Source organism: Pollicipes pollicipes, unplaced genomic scaffold, assembly GCF_011947565.3.
Source record: "Pollicipes pollicipes isolate AB1234 unplaced genomic scaffold, Ppol_2.1 Scaffold_7262;HRSCAF=8765_pilon_pilon_pilon, whole genome shotgun sequence".
Lineage (NCBI taxonomy): Eukaryota > Metazoa > Arthropoda > Thecostraca > Pollicipedomorpha > Pollicipedidae > Pollicipes > Pollicipes pollicipes.
Genome location: NW_023597055.1, coordinates 4,253,023 through 4,274,561, shown reverse-complemented (window position 1 = coordinate 4,274,561; position 21,539 = coordinate 4,253,023). Strand labels below are relative to the sequence as shown.

General features: G+C 54.3%; 1 protein-coding gene, 1 long non-coding RNA gene and 1 pseudogene across 2 annotated transcripts; all 3 read right to left on the bottom strand.

The window, feature by feature from the left end:
- Positions 1 to 633: 633 nt before the first annotated feature.
- Positions 634 to 2,311, bottom strand: LOC119113661 (uncharacterized). Its single transcript, XR_005095916.1, has 2 exons — positions 2,268 to 2,311; positions 634 to 998 (listed from the first exon to the last, which is right to left on the bottom strand). It is a non-coding gene; the product is annotated as an uncharacterized LOC119113661 (long non-coding RNA).
- Positions 2,312 to 3,568: 1,257 nt separating this feature from the next.
- Positions 3,569 to 13,209, bottom strand: LOC119114119 (RNA exonuclease 5-like; the record flags this gene model as incomplete). The annotated part of the gene is made up of 14 exons (XM_037238333.1): positions 13,164 to 13,209; positions 12,803 to 12,897; positions 11,787 to 11,908; positions 11,386 to 11,466; positions 10,641 to 10,718; positions 10,055 to 10,200; positions 9,336 to 9,465; positions 8,847 to 8,943; positions 8,222 to 8,466; positions 7,505 to 7,693; positions 6,790 to 6,897; positions 5,559 to 5,672; positions 4,673 to 4,904; positions 3,569 to 3,579 (listed from the first exon to the last, which is right to left on the bottom strand). Coding segments are annotated over exons 5-14 (1,308 nt in total), but the record flags the coding sequence as incomplete, so codon positions are not given.
- Positions 13,210 to 17,245: 4,036 nt separating this feature from the next.
- LOC119113660 (NHP2-like protein 1) lies at positions 17,246 to 20,724 on the bottom strand (annotated as a pseudogene).
- Between the last annotated feature and the right edge of the window lie 815 nt (positions 20,725 to 21,539).

The window sequence follows — 21,539 nt, the reverse complement described above, 5'->3', positions numbered from 1 at the left end:
TCCGGCACGCGTGTGACGTCACGCGTTGTCAGCCGCGGCGGACGGCGTTTGGCGACGAAGAACGTCGCCAGGTCGGCTTCACCGGCGTTACAAGCCCCCCCCCCCCCCCCCCCTCCCGCTCCCCCGACGGAATCTGAGCGCCGCGTGGACATTCCAAAGCCCCGCCGAGGCCGCAGATATGGCTGGCCACACCGCCCAGTGCGGCGGTCACGAAGAGAGCGACCACAGCGGGGAGTGACCAGCGGCCGGACTCGACCCCGTCCGCGGCGGTCGTGCAGAGCATCGCCTGTTGAAGCGACCGCAGCGGGATGACCAGCGGCCGGACTCGACCCCCGTCCGCGGCGATCGCGCACTAGCATCAGCCTGTCGAAGCGACCGCAGCGGGAGGGCCAGTGTGGTCAGGACGGGCCCGGACCAGGTCAAAAGGTGGCCCAGGTGTCAAAAAGGCCGACAGATGGGGCCCGGGTCAGGTCAACGTACAGGCTCATCCGGATCCGAGTGTGACCGTCTTCTGGACGGCCTGCAGTTCATTCATCATCATTGATCAATCATCATCCATTAGCATTGATCAATGCATTACACCATGCATTTTAGTCTATTTTAGTCTGACTTCATCCAATCCTAAACGACCGATGCGGGCACCAAACATGTATTGTACAGGCATTTTGTACCGCCCTGTCCCATACCAGGCGGCGAACCGTGGGTGGAACGCCAGTAAAAGACGGCCTCAACCGACGCTAAAAGCACGCAACGTGCACAAAGACAGCGCCACCGCGTGCGACATTTCACCAGCAACAAACTCAACGCGTCCCATGCGCATGCCGTGGGACGCCTGGGCACAGCCGGGGCCCCATAGTTTCGAATTCATCCACAGCAGGCTCGTCTCGTCGCTCGCCGCCGAGTGGACCGCCGCCTCCCGGCGACTGGTAGTGTCGCTAGCTCTGCGTGTCTGTGTCGTCCTCGTTGTCCGTGGCCTCGCCGCCCTCCGCCCCGTCAGCCTGCGCAGGGGGCGAGGTCGGTGAGGGGACGACACGGAGTGGCGGGCCCGCCGGCTGGGACGACAGCAGCCCTTTACGAGCGGCCATTGCGGAGAGGCGCCACAGCAGCCAGTCGTGAAGGGCGGCTATTGTAACAGAGCTGACTAACAGCCGCTCGCACAAATCATCTCGCCGAAAACGCAGCTAAGCGCGTGACACCACTTCCATACCTTCCACCACGCATATCTGAAGGACGCACATTGCGATAATTGAACGGGAAGTCGGCAGTATCGTGGTTCCCTGCGCGAGGAGGCGCGCTTAACTATCCTAAAGAGCGGGACACCCTGCGGTGGTCGTGCCGCCCTCAAAGAGGCATTGGGTTTGTTAACTTCGGAAACCTCCAGACTGACGGATACCGTGCGGCGTGCATGTTAGAGGCACTCACTCAAGAACAGGGGACATGGCATGACATGACGAGGCATGATCGACGGCCAACAGAGCGTCTGTCACGCCCACAGAGCATCTGTCACGTCCACAGAGCGTCTGTCACGTCCACAGAGCGTCTGTCACGTCCACAGAGCGTCTGTCACGTCCACAGAGCGTCTGTCACGTCCACAGAAGCGTCTGTCACGCCAGCAGAGCGTCTGTCACGCCCACAGAACGTCTGCCACGCCACAGAGCGTCTATCACGTCCACAGAGCGTCTGTTACGCCCACAGAGCCTCTGTTACGCCAGAAGAGCGTCTGTCACGCCCACAGAGCGTCTGACACGTCCACAGAGCGTCTGTCATCCGCCAAAAGAGCGTCTGTCACGCCCACATAGCGTTTGTTACGCCAGCAGAGCGTCTGCCACGTCCACAGAGCGTCTGTCACGCCCACGGAGCGTCTGTCACGCCCACGGAGCGTCTGTCATCCGCCCAAAGAGCGTCTGTCCCGACCACAGGACGTCTGGCATGCCTACGGAGTGTTTGCTACGCCAACAGAGGGTCTGGCACGCCAACAGAGCGTCTGTCATTCGCTCCCCTCCGGGTGGGTGCAACACTGCGTTAACCGGCAGTCTTCATCGCCACGCCCTCGTGTCAAATGTCCCAAACATAAGTATAGCGTCAAATGGTGTTTGTCGAAAGTCACTTGTCAGTCTGCTAACCTCGTCGGAAAGTGGTCTAAATCAGCGCAAAGCCCCTGGGAAGATCATCAGAAGAAAATCCACCCACAGAGCCCCACCCCAACACCCACCTGTCACACTCACCTCAGACCCGACCACCCGCGTTGGCCACCCGCCAAGGCTCACCTGTTTGACAGCCGTCAGACAAACGCCGTTCTCCACGTGACCAGGTCTGGCCTCCGGCACCGGCGCACACGACCGTCAGCAGCGTGTGCGGCGGTGCCGCCCGGTACAGCCGGCGCAGACGCTTGTCCAGCTTGCGGAGGTGGCGGCGCGCCTGCTCCTCCGACAGCGACCAGTGCAGCCGGTCGCGCAGCTCCAGGTGGCAGAAGCGTGAGGTCGGCCGAAGCCAGGGCCGCGCCCGCCTGGTCGCACGCCTGCCGGGGCGGGGAGGGAGGGGGGTCAGAGGGGTGCTCCTGTGCTCGCGCGCGGACGGGGGTCAGAGGGGTGCTCTTGTGTTCCTGCTCGCGGCGCGGAGGGGGGGGGGGGGCGTCAGAGGAACGCTCCTGTGGCTGCTCGCGGCGCGGAGAGGGGTCAGAGGGGTGCTCTTGTCGTCCTGCTCGTGGCGCGGAGGGGGGGGGGGGGCGCCACAGGAACGCTCCTGTGCTGCTCGCGGCGCGGGGAGGGGGGTTCAGAGGGAGCTCCTGCGCTCCTGGAGACTCGCGGCGTAGAGGGGGAAGGGGGGCATCAGAGGGGTGCTCCTGTGTTTCCTGCTCACGGCGCGGAGGGGGAGGGTCAGAGGGACGCTCCTACGCTCGTGGAGCGGAGAGGGGGGGGACGTCAGAGGAACGCTACCTGTGTTGCTCGCGGCGCGGAGAGGGGGTCAGAGGGAGCTCCTTTGCTCCTGGGCTCGCGGCCTAGAGGGGGGGGGGGGGGCAGGCACAGAGGGACGCTCCTGTGCTCCTGATCTCGCGACGTCCGATCGTGACGCCTGGCCTCTCATCCTGACCACTGCAATGAACCTTCCATTCTGCAGTCCCCGTTCCACTTTATAATACTGTCTGATCGGAAAAGATAGATATATATATATATATATATATATATATATATATATATATAAATTGGCATGCCGCCGATGTAACGACGCTCTGCACTCTGCACCGCGCCGACCGCTCGGTCTTATGGCCCACGCAACCATCTTTTATTCAACAGCGCAATCACTCGAATACAGCTCGTCTTGGTGTACACCCAGCGCGATTATGCGTCCACAAGGACTGATGACACCATGTAGCTTTACGAGGCGCCGCAGCACAGCTGACGACGGCGGCGGCAGCGGCGGCGGCGGCGGCGGCGGCGGCGCAGACCCAAGGCCAGCAGCAAGCAGCGCACCCACCTGCCGGTTGCTGGGCGCCTGCTTGAGCGTCAGGGACGGGTGATTGGTGGTCTCGCAGGCCACGCGGTAGATGTCGGCGCCCGGACCAGACTGCCACGATCGCAGCTGCCGCCAGAACGGGGCGTCAGGCACTCCCGGGCGGCGGAAACGGCGCGCGCGACAGACGCGACGCGGCGGAGCGGAAGGCGGCGAGGGTTTCGCTGAAGTTACAACGTGTGGTGTGTCATAAGGCTGACCGAATGCCGTGTCATTCTGTTCCAATGATGCTGCGAAAACGCGTGCGGTAATCGCGCCGCGTTTTCGGAGTCGGAGCTGGTGACACAACATAAATAGCATGCACTGATGACGACCCGCTCCTCCGCGCAGTTAAGCAGGCAGTAGCCGCCCATAACCCCCAATCTGACGACCATCTCATCCGGAGTTCACGGCCATGCAAGAGCCGGCGGCGGCAGCAGACGGAGCCCGCCCATGACAGCCGACCGTGACCGGCGCTGGCGAGATCGGCAGGTGCATGCAGGACGGGCCGAACAGCGGGGGGAGATAGCAGCCGCCCATAACTCAAGCCCACATCGGTGAGCCGACCGACAGGATAAGCGAGCGGCAGCGATACACGGTATGGAATCGGCTTCCTCGTCAAAAGGATCGTTGCTCATGCGGATCAGCCGTGTGGACGGCATACTTCCAGATGGACAAACTGATACTGTCGCCATATCAGGAGCGCACTGACTCGACACATGCTAATGGTCTCAACTTGGCAAGCTCTGCTCATTGAAGGCACTGCACGTACCAAAAGGACGAGATTATATGCATTCGATGTTCACAATAACATTCTGATGCTCGCAGACCACCAGGATGTGCATACCAGCTCTCATGCACACTCATACATACAGGCATGTGTACATGCATACACACACACTACATATATATATATATATATATATATATATATATATATATATATATATATATATATATATATATACGTATGTATGTATAATACACACACGCATGTATGAATACACACACATACCTTCATGCATGCATGCAAACATGCATATATATATATATATATATATATATATATATATATATATAATACCGGCGCTCGCACGGTTCTGCAAAGTAATCAACACGACCGTGGGGTGTTCCAGTAGCCGTCCATAACCCCCCTCTCCCCTCCCATCCCCGGCTCACTCACTGGTGACGCCGACCTCGTCCATGCGGCTGAGCAGGCTGGTGTAGTAGCCGTCCATATTGACGGCGGCGGGCAGGGCGCCGTCGTCGGCCGGCTCCGGGCCGGTGCCGTTCATCGCCGGCACGTAGCCGCCCTGCGCGGCGTCGCCGTAGGCATAGCCGCGCGCCAGCTTGCGCTGCACCAGGCGCAGGGAGGCGAGCGCGTCCTCGGTGGCGTCGTGGCCCGTCTCGTCGTTCTGGGGGGGGGGGGGGGGGAGAGGAGGGGCTCTGTAATGTGTGTTGGGGGGGGGGGAGGAGCGCTGTGCTGTGGCGACGGAGGCGATTAGAAGTGGCGCTGCGGTGGGGACCGGCACGGGACGCTGACAGCACGCGGGCGGCGCTCCGTTGGAATCGGGCCGAAGGATTTCTCTCGTGTTGTCGCCTCGATTGTCTGACAGTGACGGGCGTTTGTTGGCGGGTGGAGGACCTCACCTGTATCGGGCGTTTGGCGGGGTGGAGGACCTCACCTGTATCGGGCGTTTGGCGGGGTGGAGGACCTCACCTGTATCGGGCGTTTGGCGGGGTGGAGGACCTCACCTGTATCGGGCGTTTGGCAGGGTGGAGGACCTCACCTGCATCGGGCGTTTGGCGGGGTGGAGGACCTCACCTGTATCGGGCGTTTGGAGGGTTGGAGGACCTCACCTGTATCGGGCGTTTGGAGGGGTGGAGGACCTCACCTGTATCGGGCGTTTGGAGGGGTGGAGGACCTCACCTGTATCGGGCGTTTGGCGGGTGGAGGACCTCACCTGTATCGGGCGTTTGGAGGGTTGGAGGACCTCACCTGTATCGGGAGTTTGGAGGGGTGGAGGACCTCACCTGTATCGGGCGTTTGGAGGGGTGGAGGACCTCACCTGGATGGTCTCGCCAAGAAACATGTAGGAGAGCAGCGACAGCTTGGTCTTGCGGTGGCGCACGCCCGTGATGTTGAAGATGACGCTGGTGTCGATGATGTACGGGTGCATCATCTGACGGGGCAAGGCGGCGACGTCACCACGGGTGCGCCCCTGTCAGCGTCAGCGTGCCTCCGGCTACGTGACGTCACAAGACACGGTCCGGCCACGCCGCAACCCCTGTTTTGAAGATGACTGTCCTCCACAACACCGCCAACTTCACCATCCCGCAGCCCATGACAGAACAGTTGCCTTGGATGAGTACCCGTCGCCAGCAACGAGCTGCAATCTCTGCTGCGTATTGACTTTGCAGCCGCCCTTTGATGACGTCACGGTGATGAACGGCACACACCCTGCGGCCCGACGGGATAGAGGCGTAAGCGGCGCAAACGCTTCAGAACCGGTTGTATAGCCCTGCAGGGGCGTGGGTATCTGCTCGTAAACCTTTATGAGCAGGGACAAGAGTCTGCTCCGCTTCGCTGGCTGAGGCCAGATCGCGCCACTGCGGCCAGAAGAAGCACGGCCATCTCCCGTCGCTCTACGCCGCGCCTCCCGCGGGTTGCAGCTTGCTCTGCACTCATGAATGTCAGCAGCAAAGAAGCGCAGCGTACAAGTCTGAGCCAGCGTCCCAAATGCACTCAGCAGTGTGCGCAAGAGGTAAATATAACTTGATGCCGCCGGAGCTCTAGCTCCCCAGTGGTCTCCAGTCTCGCACAATCCGTTGGCTGGTAATCCCTTGCCCTCCGACACCCCGAGCCACGCCGTCTGTCCTGCCCGTCCCAGCTGTCGAGCCGGAGGCGCCTTGATTTCGGGTCGACCGCCGCCCGGCTCGATGCTGATTGGCCAATTTTGAGTCAGGGGAGGAGCAACAGCCAGAAACACCGCGAGTCGGGGTGCGATAGGATGAACAATCGCCTCCCTTGCCGCTCAAGTGGCCGAATATCAACACACCGGTCTGAGCAAGGACTCAAGCTCAATCAATCAAATGGTCCGAGCTGATCTCCTGAGCCCACATATCCTTCCATAATCGGATAAAACTAATCTGATCTCAGCCGGCCCTCAACGAATCTGGGGGGGGGGGGGCTGACCCGACACCCCTGACCTGCCCCCATCTCAGCCCGGATGTCCACCTGGAGGGCACCCTGGCCTACCCCCACCACCATCCAGATGCGACCTCCGCCAAGAAGTTCACCTGGAGTGCGCGCAGGTCATTGTTAAAGCTCTGGCCGATGAGGATGGCGTCAGCCGGCAACAGGCGCCGCAGGTCACGCTGTACGTCCTCCAGTCTCGTGGTCACGCCCTGCGGCGGCGGAGGAGGGTAAACAGGATTAGTTCCACGGAATGCTATCCGAGCTGATGTAAGACAAGCCCGGCGATTGGCCTGTCACCCAAGAGCCGCGCCGTTGGTGGAAGGCAGTAAATGCAACAATGCAATCGCCGCGACCATAAAAGCATTGAATAAGGCCGACTAACATCATAGTGTGGCAAATCGCACATGGCTGCAAGGATTGCGTTATTAACATGTTTACAGATGTTCGTTCCAAAGTATTCGTTGCAGTCGTGTTCATCTGTTACAGTGACGCTCTTTTGTTTCGAAATACCCACCAAATCAGATGTATTTAGCCACATTATGCTCTTGCTGGTCTAAACTAAACTATAGGTGTGTGCATGCCATGTTGAGTGCTCCCAAGTGCTTTTGTTCTTGTTTTCCGGCGAAGCAGTGAATTTACGGAATACGCGTGCACAAGCGCACCTGCGTCCCTCTTGAAAAAACAACCGGTGGCCACGTCTCAAGCACACACGATCCCCGGACGGCGCCCGCCGCAGGCCCCACAGCCGCAGAGGCGGCGCGGTCCACGACAGGGCGCTGCCCGCCCCTCCCCCTCCACAGCTGGCCGGCGGCTGACCTCGAGCCGCTCGGCGGTGATGCCCGAGTAGCGGGTGAGGTAGTCGGTGATGGGGTTGTCGGGCCGCACCAGCGTGCCGTACACCAGCTCCTCGGCTTCGCTCAGCACCGAGATGCTGGTGAGCTCGCTGCCCTCGCGCGTCAGGCACATCTCGCAGTCAACGGCGAACATCGGCGAGTCGTCGGTGACCTGGGGTAGGCAGCGCGGGCCGTCACGGCACGGAACCAGCGGCCGGCCGGCGCCTCAGCGACACGCTGCTCTGAGCGGGAGGGCTTGAATACGACGCCGTTGCTTCAGACGCGTTCGTGTGATCGCAGTCTCCAGGTCAGCGACGTCGGTGTTGTGAGGACGGAGCAAACGATCGGCGCAGACCTCATCAGCCGACGCCCTTCTACCTGGCCAAATCGTGTCGATGTCAAGAGCGTGACACGCACAACTGCACAGCAAAACCGAACCCCCAATGTCTGCTGCTTGCGTCTCTCAAGTGATAACTGGCTACCGCCGACGGCAACGTGCCCTCCCCATTTCCTACCATCTCGAACACAACCTTGCCACGAGAGCACATCCACGTCTCGGGGCACCTGTGACGTCTGCATCTTCCTAAATCTTCAGACATTTTCTGAGGCATTGCAATAGTTACCATCCGCCGGAATGTCACCCACTAAACCAAATCATCCCACTCTCAAAGTGTCCCTCCCACTCCAGCCCCAGACTAACCGGCTTGTACTTGTCCTTGGTGGGCACGAATCCGCGGAAGGCCTTGCTGTAGAGGCCGGCGCCAGGCAGCGGGTAGCCCTCCTCCATCAGCTGCGAGATGTCCAGCAGCAGCGCCGTGCGCCCAATGGCCGCCGGCTGCGGCAGCGCCTGGGGCAGATCGCTGCCGCCGCCGCCAGGGGCGCTGGTGTCGCCCCACTGCCGGTGGATGAGGCCCGCCTGCACGGCTCCGTCCAGACTCCCCAGCTCTGTGGCGGCGGACGGCGGGACGTGATCAGTCATCGGATGACCTCACGGTCGGTGGGACGCTTCCAGTCACGCCCCATGTATCGCGGCGGACGGCAGGACGTGATCAGTCATTGGATGACCTCACGGTCGGTGGGACGCCTCCGGTCACGCCCCATGTATCAGCGAACCCTAAGTGTCGCCATGCTCGTGTGGAGGTGGGACAGAGGCAGCTCCCTCTGGCTGGAATCGAGCCCAAATGTGCCGATCGCGAGCACCTCCACAGCCACTCAAGCCCCATCCCGTGATGTTATCGGGACCGGAGAGGCCGGGGGGTTTCTACATGCCGATGATGGGTAGTGGCACGCCAGGCCCGAGCGCTGGGGTGTACTATGCTGCTCACGCTGAACGAGCCGGTGCTTCTGCGTCATGCTGAGCGGCACGTTCAGGATCTCCTCGGCTACGCTGGTGCCGTAGTGGGCCGGCGAGATCAGCTCCGTCTGCGGCAGCGCCCATCTCGCGTCAACCGTCAGGATCGTGCCCCGCCATCGCTACCTGAACAGAGCGGTGAATGGTAGCTGTGTCTCTCGGCACCTCGTGTCGCATCGCACCTCATCAGTCACGTGCCTGGGGTCAGCACCACGGGTCAAGGCGGGCAACATGGCAGCCAACCCCTACCGGAACGACAGTGTAGAGAGTGAAATCAACATACAATCATCATCAATCAACATACTTCAAGTGCACTCACTGCTATCATCATCTTTGTGAATACATATTTGAAAGCTGATTACATCCATTGGTATGAAAAAGCGATACACAAATAAGGCAGCGCAGCTGCGACGCCCCCTAGAGTCCGATGGGGGGATGGGTCGGAGGCGTGTCCACGCCGTACCTGATGCGGGAAGAGGGTCAGCGTGGACTTCATCAGGTCCTGGTGTAGCTGGAGGTCACGCAGGGAGAGGCCGTCCACCACCATGGCCACCGTGCGGGAGATCCGGTCCGCGTTCAGTAGGTTGCACCACCTGTCGGTGCGCAGGAGCGGCACGTCACACCACGTGGAGGGAAATGGTGGCCGAGGTGATGCTTGAAGGAACAAGGGCGCCAAACGAACCGCGTTTAGGGCTCGGTTGTGGTGCGATATCATTATCAGAGATGTCCATATCATGCTATGTTACAACGTCTCTAAGAACGAGTGTCATGCTTCATTACACACGGGATCGACTGTGCAGGTTTCCGCAAGCTCAGAGACACCATCCCACGCTGGAAATCATTTTACGCCTTGTAGTATGCAGTAACGAGCTTGCAAACCGAGCACGCGCGGCGCACGCCTGCCCGGTCACCGCGTCAGACGTATGCCTGAGTCCCTATCAGGACGTCTCGACAGTACGGACATGGTGGGCTAGGGCGCGCAGGCCCGCCCGGTCTCCTCGTTAGAGGTGTGGTTGAGTCCCTATCGGGAGGTCCCGGGTCCAGTCCGGGAGGTCCCGGGTCCCGAGTCCGGGAGGTCCAGATCCAGTGCGGACCTGGTGGTCCAGAGCGCACGCATGCCTACCCCGTCCCCGCGTCAGAGGCATGTTTGAGCCCCCATCGGGACGTCTCGGTGGTACGGACCTGGTGGGCCAGGGCGCGTGGTCCGGCACGACCGCGTTTAACAGCAGCGTCTGCACGTCCCGCATGAAGATGGGGGTCCTGCTGTGGGCGGCCATTAGCAGGGAGGCGTGGTCGCCCGTGGAGGAGAGCTGGAACTCCGGACACCGCTGCAACGGAACAGGTCACGGGGTCAGGTCACCAACGGAACAGGTCACAGGGTCAGGTCATCAACGGAACAGGTCGCCGGGTCAGGTCACCAACGGGACAGGTCACCGGGTCAGGTAACCAACGGAACAGGTCACCGGATCAGGTCACCAACGGGACAGGTCACCGGGTCAGGTCATGAACGGAACAGGTCACCGGGTCAGGTCACCAACGGATCAGGTCACCGGGTCAGGTCGCAAACGCAACCCGGAACCCAGAAACACAACGGATTTGACACTCGTAGCGCTGCAGTGCTGGCTGTGCCTATGAACTGGGTCCTTCTCGTAGGTCCGGCCATTAGCTCCAATCGGGTCGATGAAGGGGTCAACTATCATGGGCAAGTCGCAGCGTCAGTCCGATACACAGCCACGGGAGTGACTTTTTGAGCCATGCCGCCGTTCACCTCCTTCCTCCGCTTCCGCCGCAGCGAGGTGCGCATCGCCTGGTAGTCGTCGGCGCTGATCTCGTCCGACGGCTCCGCCTGGAACAGCGGTCAGACGGCGCTGCTGACGGCAAGCAGGAGCCGACAGGCGCACAGTGCTGTCACGTGGGCGCGGGGCCTAGGAGGCGTTGAAAACCCTTTCCAAAGAGATTTCCGACTAGCATGCACTCCTCATCGCATATATATATATATATATATATATATATATATATATATATATATATATGCATTAACTTTCCCTAGCATTTCCATCCCTAACAGCTTCTCGTTCGGGATACAGCTAGAAGGGCTACTTAAAAGCACCCAATCGGCACACATATATGAGATATTCGCGTCCAAGTCCACAAGGCTGCCAACTAACGCTGCCGGCCTTCGTTTCGACCGTAGCGAGGCGGCGGCTTCTGGTCCCGTGGCAGGTATTGTCCAGGTGGTCACGGCACAGTGGGGAGATAATATTGGTGACACAACAGGGAAACAACAGTGGCACTGCTGGTCTGGAGTCGGCAGCGTCCAATGAAAGGATCGAAACAACCATTTGGAGAATGCTCGCATACTGTGCAGTCCTCATGTGAAAAGCAAGCAGAATTGTGAGCCCATTGCACTTCTGAAGTCACAACTATCCTTCTTATCCGTGGTTTCACAGCTCGTGGACTCGTCCGTGACGTCACAGCTTCCTTTCTCGCGCCGGTGACGTCACAATGCCTACCTGTGTCGTGTCTGCCGCCGAGGAGCCTGCCGTCGGGGGCCGCTTTCCCGCCCGACACTCGTGCTCGCCGGAGGCCGCTCCCTGTCGCCGCATTTAAACATCAGCGCAAGATGTGGTCACCGTAGACTCAGGTGACACACCATACTGTGTGCCAGACTGTATCAAAGCCTGGATTTTCGTCCTTGGCGTGTGTATTATTTTGTTCCAAAAACTCCTCACGCTGTTCCTTTTGGGAGAGGTATTCCCCATCCCGTGGTGTTACTGGATGATCGGAATGTTTGCATATTAAAACCAGGCCACCGCCATACAGCAATCGAGTTCAGCTGGGCTCTACACAGCCATGAAGTAGTGGCGTCCATAAGTCCTAATTATAGCCATTCATGGCGAACGGGCAGTCCCACCTTGCCTCCATCCCGCGTCCTGTCATTGTGCAGCACCACCGCCAGCAGGGCCTGCAGCTTCCGCCGCCTGCGCTCGTGTCGACTGAGCGCCTTCGACGAGGAGAGTCTGGGCGCCTGGACTCCTGCACAACGAGCGCAGAGCGTCAACAGAGCGCTCCAGGCACGTGGTGGTGCGCCTGCGAAGCCTGCACAACGAGCACAGAGCGTCAACAGAGCGCTCCAGGCACGTGATGGTGTGCCTGCGAAGTCTGCTGATGAGCCAACGTCGCCGCCGACCGCGAGCGACGCGCCAAGGGTTCGTGAGAGCAGGTGAAGGCCACCACTAGAGGACTCGGACTGGAGCTCGTGAACGCTTTCGCCGGACAAGGCGACCGTTTAACGACGGCGCCACTCTGCTCCACGATCGACGACCGGGGCGTCCTGTAATGTGACGTCACGCATCGCGAGCGACCCCGACAACACGGGACGCGACCAGTGGTCAACTCGAGCCGAAGTCTATCCTGTTCGCTACAGTTATCCCCACAGCCAACTCGAGTCTATTCTTTTCTAATCTCTGCGCTATTTAACGTAGTGCAATTTCGCAAACCACCGCCGCTCACGACAGTCGGGTGCGTACAGCTGGCGAATACAAATACAGCAATGGTCCTCGAGCGTGAACATTCCTGAACCACCTGGGTGCGGGAAATTAGTATTTGACGCTTGTCTGAAAGGCATGGCAGCTGGGCACAAGTTCGATAGTGCTAGCAAATGTCCTAACATGGTGCATTGTAATTGCGCGGTAAAGTCATGTCCACTCATCGCCCTCTGCGTGTCCTACTCCAACAGTTTTGGTCTGCCTCGAGACCAACGGTCATGAATGAAGACCAACGGTCATGGACGACGCTGGTCACGAGGCCAGCGCCGCTGCCGGGGTCACGGCCGGGCGGCAGGCCACGCCTCCACACCCGGCGCGGACCGTTGTGCCGTGCGGGGGCCGACAGGCGGCGGCGGGTGGCGGCGGGCGGGGGCGAACTCACGCGCGCTGGGGCTGACCGCGCCGCTCAGTCGGTCCTCCGGCGTCGCAGGGGCGTCCAGCGGCCCGGAGCCGCCGCTGGTCGCCGCCGAGGCTGCCCTGGACGCAGCGCAGAGGTCAGACACGCACAAGTGACCGGGGACTGTTGCGGATCGGGCTCCGCGCTGGCGGTGGTGCGTCCGCTAAACCATCGGGCACGGTCGACACAAAAATACCATCGCGCAACGTATATAACCGGTGATTTTATACGCAAAAGTAAATACTTAAACTAGCTACAGGCATCAACGGCTGTTAACAGGTGTTACGTTTATGAAATACATATGCTACGGAGATTCCGTACAGCGGATTGATCGACGGCAGCTTACTTGGGTTCTGAATTTGCCTCTGTTCGCTTCTTCAGTGTGTTTGGAGCCGCCAGGAAAAAAGCGGGTTGTGCTGAAACATATTCAAAACTAGCTGGAGGAGTGGCAATGGAAAATCTCTCTCATTCAACAGTGCAATAAGGGTGGCTTATTGGGCAATGTGGAAAAAGTTTGCACATAAAATGGCATACAAAATGGAAATATCCATAAGTGCAAGATGTTAAAACCAAATATACATGCTTCAAATTCGTCCAGTAACAAACACTGTCCAGGTTGAGAAATGTGGGAGCCCCAAACAAACAAACCCACACTCCATTTTGAGAGACACGACAAAAACTACATGAGAGAAAAAACTGAGCCAGTCACTTCCAGCAGCATTACAGCGCTGTGAAAGCTGGTGACATGAGAGAATGTAAAGCCAAAGGCAGCATCATAAGCAAGCAAGGAGACCATTTGCTGTGAACTGTTAGGTACCTATTGAAACCTTAACATGCAATAAAATGGTAGCTAACTTCCCAGAGCATTGCAGAATCAGATGCATTTGTGTGAGTCTGGCATTACTACAAACCATCAACTCATGTGTCACATACACCAAAGACTGATCAGCTCATAACTGCAGAACTCACCCGTAAGGCAGCCTCTAGTACTGAACATTCTGACATGGCTGGGCAGTGTTGTGGCCTGTAAAATAACCACAAGACATACACAGGCAGATTGCTGCTTTTAGTTATATTCACCTGCAAATTAGCTAAGACAATCAATGAGCATACATTCAACACATCATCTTGAAATATATTGCAGCATGCCAAACACATCACCAGGATGGGTTGGAAAAAATCCTGCTGTGGCTATAAAATATATTTGCTTCCTAACCACCCCCTTCAAACTGGACATCACCACCATCACACACCATTGCACAGGAAGAACAAAGGTGTACAAACAGAAACAGGGTATTTTTCATGGCTGATGTGACCAAAATGGGTTCTTCCCACTAGCATACAACTTATGGCTAGGCAAACACTGATCTTGCCAAGCACTGGGGCACATTAACACGTGCTCGGTGGGGGGTCAAATTGAGCCTCCCAAAGGTTTTTTCCAGAATGGTTTCTGAGCGGCGCGGCACAGCCGCGCCAAATTTCGCTTAGCTGTAGACAACTGAATAGCAGATTGTTTGGTACAAAAATTAGATGTGACCTTGTGGCCTTGTAAGGTTGTTGACCTATGGCAGGTCAGAGCCAAGCTAGGGTTTCAGAGAAGACAAGTTCTAGGGAATCGTTCAATCTGATGCAATGATGGAGAGTTAGACAAGGTCACACATCTCTGAGATGCTTTACTAGGCAATGCAAATATTGAATGAGCAAATTATCTTGACCTAAGGTCAGGTATGAAAGCCAGACCAAGCTCAAAACCAACCCGTTTTATCAATCTAGGGCTTGCTGTTTGGGGTACTTTCTGGTGCTCATTTCAAATTTACTGAACACAGAAACCACATTATACATTGTCCATGGACTTCTTACAGGTCAGAATAGGTCATTGAGCTAAAATGACCCCAGTCAACATTTTTCTTCTTTTGAGACATACTGCCCAGCATAATCATTGTCGCTTATCCACATGCAACACTTGGAACAGTTTTGTATGATTTTGGTCACCATGACCTTCAAAAGGTCAAAAAAGGTTACTGACCTTGAATGAGCATGTGGCTATTTGCTTAGAAACAGATAGCTGGATTGTGGAGATACTTTGGAAACCAACCAGGAACTTGACCTTGTTTGACCCGATTTGACCCAAAAGTCATGACCTGCAAACCTCAAATTTTGACCTGAGTTCACATACAGATCAACATATCCTGCAAATTTGGTGTCTAGCTCTCTTACTTCCCGAGATATCAGGGGGTCAAACCGACCCCCCACCCGAGTGAAGGGTATCTAGCTGGCCACCCGGGCACATGTTAAGCTTTAGCCACCAAACTATGATGCTGGCCTAAAATTTCATAATTACATGGTGTAGTCAGGGTTCATATGGCAAACAATGCTTTACATAGGCTCTCATCCCAGAAATCCATCTATTCAAAGGGACTTCAACTTATCTGTTAAAGAAAGAAGCGATTTCCACAGCCACAGGATGGGGAGTTGGCAACAGTACCCATCATTCTATCTCAGGCAAGACATATACATATAAATGATATTCTGTATATCAGCATATCTGCAGAGCCAAAGTTTCCTGCATGATGTCCCTTCAGCAAATGCTGAGCAATGGTCAGTTATAAGTTGATTAAACATTGCTTTTGTCATTAAGGTCACCTACATAGTTAACATCACTGAATGGTTGGCTGACGTATACCGCTATTTCATTATTCACATAATGAAAAGATTAGCAACTCCCAGGTGTGGGAAAATGTGATCAAGTCAGTGTTTCTATTTCTGAACTATTCGGCTACACATCTGCAATAGAAATAAGCATAAACGAGGCCAGAGAAAAAAACGCTTGTTACCCTTCCCACCTGGGTGCTGTCTTCGAAATATCGTTTACGTGCAAGTTACCACCCTAATTTTACAGATACAACCCCGGATACATGCCGAGCGTCGTGGAGGACCATTTAAATGCATGCAAGAAACGCAGCGCAGTCAAATGTCTTCAGAGTGTCATATTGTCTTCCCGTACTTTTTCCTCTGATTTTCTCCTCACCGACCCTCAAAGGTGTCTACGTTGATATAAAAAGCGTTCATGTCGGCACGAGATTTACATGTGTATTCAGGGTGATATTCGGGACCAACAATATTCTTAAATTTAAAAGGGTATGGCTTGCAAACTGCACTGCATGATCTTCAATAGGTCTATTTCGGTTCAATACCCCATGCAAATGTAAACACTTCCCTCATGGAATATTCAATATGTGACTGACAATCCGCGCCAACGCATTGCAATCATCCGGGGTGTGAGCGGGATTTCCCAGGGGGAAGGGGTGCAGCTCTATTCATTGCAAACAAATAGCATCACACGCGCAACATAAACGCTTAGTTTCTTTCATGACACTGTTATAGCACGACCGGTTTGCACTTAGGTTAGTTTTCGGTGTTCATTTCGATTCTCCAATTTTCAAGGAATCTTCAAGTGTCTATGTGCGAACAAAACTTTGATAGGGGTGGGGCCCGTGCCTCGCGTCCCCCACCTCAATCGCTTCACCTACATAGCCCGTTTAAAAAACCGCTGCCAGGCAACACGCAGGGGCCCCGGCGCTGCTACACGCTCACCCCCACACGTCTGGATTGGCATCACATCGGCATTCCCGCTAGCATCCTGTCTTGCATGTTTCGCAATACCTGACGCCGACGGAGCCCTTTATGAAGACGAGATCTACGAAAACGTCTCGCGCAGAGCAACGTAATATCTGGAACGTTATATTAACTAGTTTAGTGATGCAAAGCACTGAGACCGCCGCGTCGCACTAGGTAAATGCAGTAAATGCGGCAGTACCGGACGATCTACAATGTTGCAACGGCACTGGCCGATCCACAATGTTGCAACAGTACTGGACGATCTGCAATGTGCCAGAACGCACTCTACACAAACTCAATAACCCACAATATATTTGGATGACTAGGAAACTCTGTCGCAGGCCTCGCTCCCCGGTGTCCAATTCATCATGTTCGCTCCTGGTCTGTCCCCCAAGATGGACGCAAGCCGTTATGCCAATGTGTCGTGTATTTGTCAAAAAAATCACTCCCTGGCGCTATGATGGATTTCCTTCCCATCATTTGGAATAGCTCAAACAGCACCCCGCCGCGCGGTTAACAGACAACTCCCCTGACAGTTGGTGGTCATCAGAACAGTCGGCGACGCCATATAGAGACGCGGGATCGTTCAAACAGGCGCGATGAAATGAAACAACGCAATATGAAGTTCTGGTCGATACAACATCGGAGCCGACGGAAATGACACATCCGACCACAAAAGCTTCGCAAACACCTGTGACGGGACGCCGCGTGCCACGTCAGACGTCATCCAGTGACGTCACCAGAAACCCGCCGGTCTCCGATGACGTCACAGTCAGCCGACCGGGCGGCGGCGGCGGCGGGCCGGCCCGCCTAGATGAGCAGCTTCTCAATCTCCAGGTGGAGACTCTGGATCTGCGGCTTGAGCTGCGAGCCTTCGTCGACGGTGACCGCACAGGCGATGACGGCACGGGACACGCCGCAGGCGCGACCCAGCGCTGGCGACACGGGTCACAGGGTCAGGCAGGGGTCACAGGGTCAGGGCACAGTTCCACCAATCGGGCAGAGCATTGACGGTTGTCAGAGGCATCAGAACTCAGTGTTAGGCCAACCAATACCACGCCAGCAGGATTGCGGCACAGGTCAGAGTTCAATAATGGCCTGAGTAACCGGTCATAAGTCAGGGATCGAACCTCCCATCTGAGCCAGGGGTGTCGGTAGTGCAGTGGTTAACGCGCCTGCGTCAACCACTGCGCGTCTGGGAAACCAAAGGTACGGGGTTCGATTCCCCGCGGTGCCCGCCCTTCCTGCCACGGTGAGAGGCAGGCGACGCCCATATAGCCTCAGCAGCTGAGTGCGTCATAAACCCCCAACGACCGGCCGACGACCTGAGCCACTTTATCATTAATTGTCATGAGCGACTGCGCCTAGCACCAAATACTCCGTTGAGAGTGAAGTAAAACAAGCACAACCACCATGGTTAAATCTGGGTGCATGCATGCACCCAGCCATAAAAAATACTCCCATCAACACACTGCAAGTGATCTCCATTTCTGTAAGTTCCCTCACATCAGCATCGGCTCACCCTGCTTGCTGCGCACGAAGACATAGGAACGTTCTTGTCCTCGCACAGCAGAGGTAGGTGAAGCAGGATCTCGAGCGGCTCGGCGTCGGCTGTCATCACGATGAACTCGGCCAGCCCACGGTTCAGCGCCTTGGTCGCCTCGTTCGCCCCCTTCTTCAGCTGCTTGTAGTTAGCAGCTTGCTGCACCAGGTTCAGGATCTTGGCAGTGAGAGCGGCGTCCGCCAACGGGTACGCCTTGGGGTTCACCTCCGGCTCCGCCTGTGGTCAATTTAAGTATTTCATGAAGCAATAATTTTTCATGACACATTCGCTGAAAGTTCTTTGGCCATTAGCCAGTGACAAACAGATCGCAGGAAGGGTTGATCATTGTTCTACACTCAGACCGCGACACATTTTGAATGTCTGACATGCACCCAGACCAAAACAAACCAGATCATGGATGGAAAAATTGTTTGGACCACTGTTCTGTCAGGTGTGTTGGTAAGTACACGACATTTCAGCCAGCTAACTCTACAGCTGTAGTGAGGCATTACTGAGTCCTGAAAGACTGGAGGCTGTCTGCCTTTCAGCCATATATGCAGCACAGCACCAATTCTCTCTGGGATCACCAGGATTCAAACCAAATGAGGATGAGTCTGAACAATTAAACCATTTGTGGTACTGATACCCCCCTCTCAATCCTTTCATAGAATTGATCAACTAGCACATGACACATGGGTTGATGATAATCATGAATGACAACTGTAAGAAAAGCAGCCCTTCCACTGAACTTTGACATCTGTCCGCTGATCTGAAACAAAAGCCTTCTATAATGTTGCAATACTCTGGACTTGATATGTGAGAAGATTACATGGGATTAGCCAGGAGGAACACTGGCAAAGTTAAACAAGCTTCATACATGCATACATAACAAGGGTGGTATTTGAACCTGATGATAGTTGGACCACTGAAAGCCAATTTGGGACTATTTCCTACAATTCTAGATAAACCATCATCTATATGTATATATATATATATATATTATATATATATATATATATATATATATATATATAGATATATATATATGCCTTCCGATCAACCCACCTGTGGCGAGGTCAGTTCTGTCACTTAAATGCTCCCTATTTGCCCTTCACAGGTATGGCCTGTGGCCAGTGGCAGCATCACGCAAAGTCAGGTGACCCTTAGAGGACAAGACGGACATCGCCCAGCATTCGCATTCGGGCACCATGTTAAGCTTTTGTCACTAATTCCAGCTGTTGTCTGGGACGGCATGATCGGATGGTAGGGGTCAGGACTTGTGCAAGCACTGCTTTGTGTGAGCTCTGATCCCAGAAATCCCCTGTTGAAAGAGTCTGGATCAAATCTTTAAAAAGAAACTAGTGCCACAACAGACACATGCATCAACTAAAATGTCCCAAAACAACATTGATTTGCCCTACCCTTGATCATCTCCTTCACAACACAGACAGACAGGGGAGAGGCAATAGGTATACACTGTCCTTTTCAAATTAAGTCAGCCGCACACTGCCCATTTGGATGGTAATATCCCTTGTATCTCCCTGGCAGCAAGCAATGATTATAATGGTACTGAACAGCTACAAAGAAAACTGTAGCTCCAAAAGGTTGGACAGTTTTAGCTTTTGAACAATGCCTCACCATAAAAAGGTAAAACTGGAGAGTTGGCCTGAACAGGATTGCACAGTTGGTAATGTTCCATTTTGCTAGGTCAATACCTCAGCCCACTACGCCCATCAATGATCTCTTTTTCCAACACCTTAGCCTTGCAAGCCATTATATGAAAACCGTTCTGCAGCAATGCAAAACTTTCACATGATTCCTTTTTTAGTTCTCAGAATAATTATTGTAGTCTTGTGCTTTGAGCACTTGTTTTGGCTTTCCCCACATAACAGTACAAAATATTTACCTAAAAGCATCGAGCACACCTTGACAGGGTTTGTTAACTACAGCAGCTGCATGGCACAATCAGAATACAGTGGTTAGCACCAGCACCCTAATCTTCTTATGAAAAAGTGTCTGTATATCATTTCTACCATTCAAACACACATTGTTTAACTTCTGCTTTGGCTGGAGCAGCATCAAGTTTAGCTCTCATTATCAGATATGGATGTAAAGATGAATATTACTGTCAATCTGTGCAGCGATACATTCACCACAAATGTTTGGAGGTATAAATAATGAAGCCGTGAAGTTTTCAAGATGGAATTCATCACATGTCCTAGTTCTGAATGCCTCCAATGTTTCCAAAAAAAAGTTTTGCATATTTCTAACCAATATTTAACTAAGTTTACTTGGAGCTGAACTGCCCATGTTCTATAACCTGACATACACCACATGTGGATCAGACAATCTTGGCTGCACTGATATGCACACTTAACATATTAGGAAAATGTTTGAAAACTGAAAATATCTCTAAAACTGACAAGAATCTGCTATAGGTAAAATCTAAGTAAAATGTATGCAAAAAACTACACCAGTGTAGGCAGAATCTAAGATCAGATTAGTTTGGAGGAACTTTGAGGACGCAAGGAGGAAGTTTTTTGCTGACTGGACGTCCAGTGCATTCCACGAAATAGTTCCTTACCATTTCGTTAACTTCGGTGCAGTAGAAAAAGTGCTGTTATAAAGCTGCCCCCTTAGACACTGTTTGATGATGGATATGAGAAGCCTCTCCGCGACTTATGTCGCTTCACCGAGGGAAATCAATCTCCACGAACCGCACCACCAACACAGCCAGACTCTTCCCGCCCGGCAGATTTCGGAATGAGCCCCACGTGGGTAACGTTCACGGACTTAAGGTACCAGGTTAAAGAGGGGACACTAAAGTACTGCAATTTAACACAAAAAAACAGTCAGGTAAACTTTATCACATCTAAGTGGTCAACAAAAAGGGTTCACACACGACCATTGAAAACTGTTTTACAAGCTGAAACTGAAACCATAGACGAAAAACTAATACTCAGATGTCACAGAAGATCATAAGTGCGGTTAAACGCGGAGGTCATATTGCAAAAGTCGTCTTATTGGGAAACTTTTCACTTGACTCCTGTAATTGTACAAGTAAAATTTAGGTAGGTAATCCTAATATTTAATTTGATATTACCGCCGTCATACAGAATTATATATTCCCTTAACCTATATATGTAATGCTTATTGCATCACTGGCGCATTAAACACAACGGATGAGAGGATAAAAATGTTAAAAGCACACTAGCGTCCGCTTTGTAGAAACGTCTAGGGAACTAGTGAATGCCGAGGCGTCATCATTCTTGCCTTGCCTACACCGCAGAATTATTCCTTTTATTTATATTTGCTTGTCATGCAAACAGCATAGAAAAATGAGTGCTCCTTCCCCGAGCGTCGGAGGGGCTGTGCGGCGTCGGCTTCGGGGTGACTGTAGAAACTGTTACTCATTAAAATAACGTTGAGGATCTACGGGAAGCTGTGTTGTGCACACAAAATAAGAAACGCGTCACAGCGAAACTTCCATCTTACAACAGTGAATACTGCGACCAATTCCTCACGCATTCCCACGGTAGCTGGTATTCCATGTCATCACTT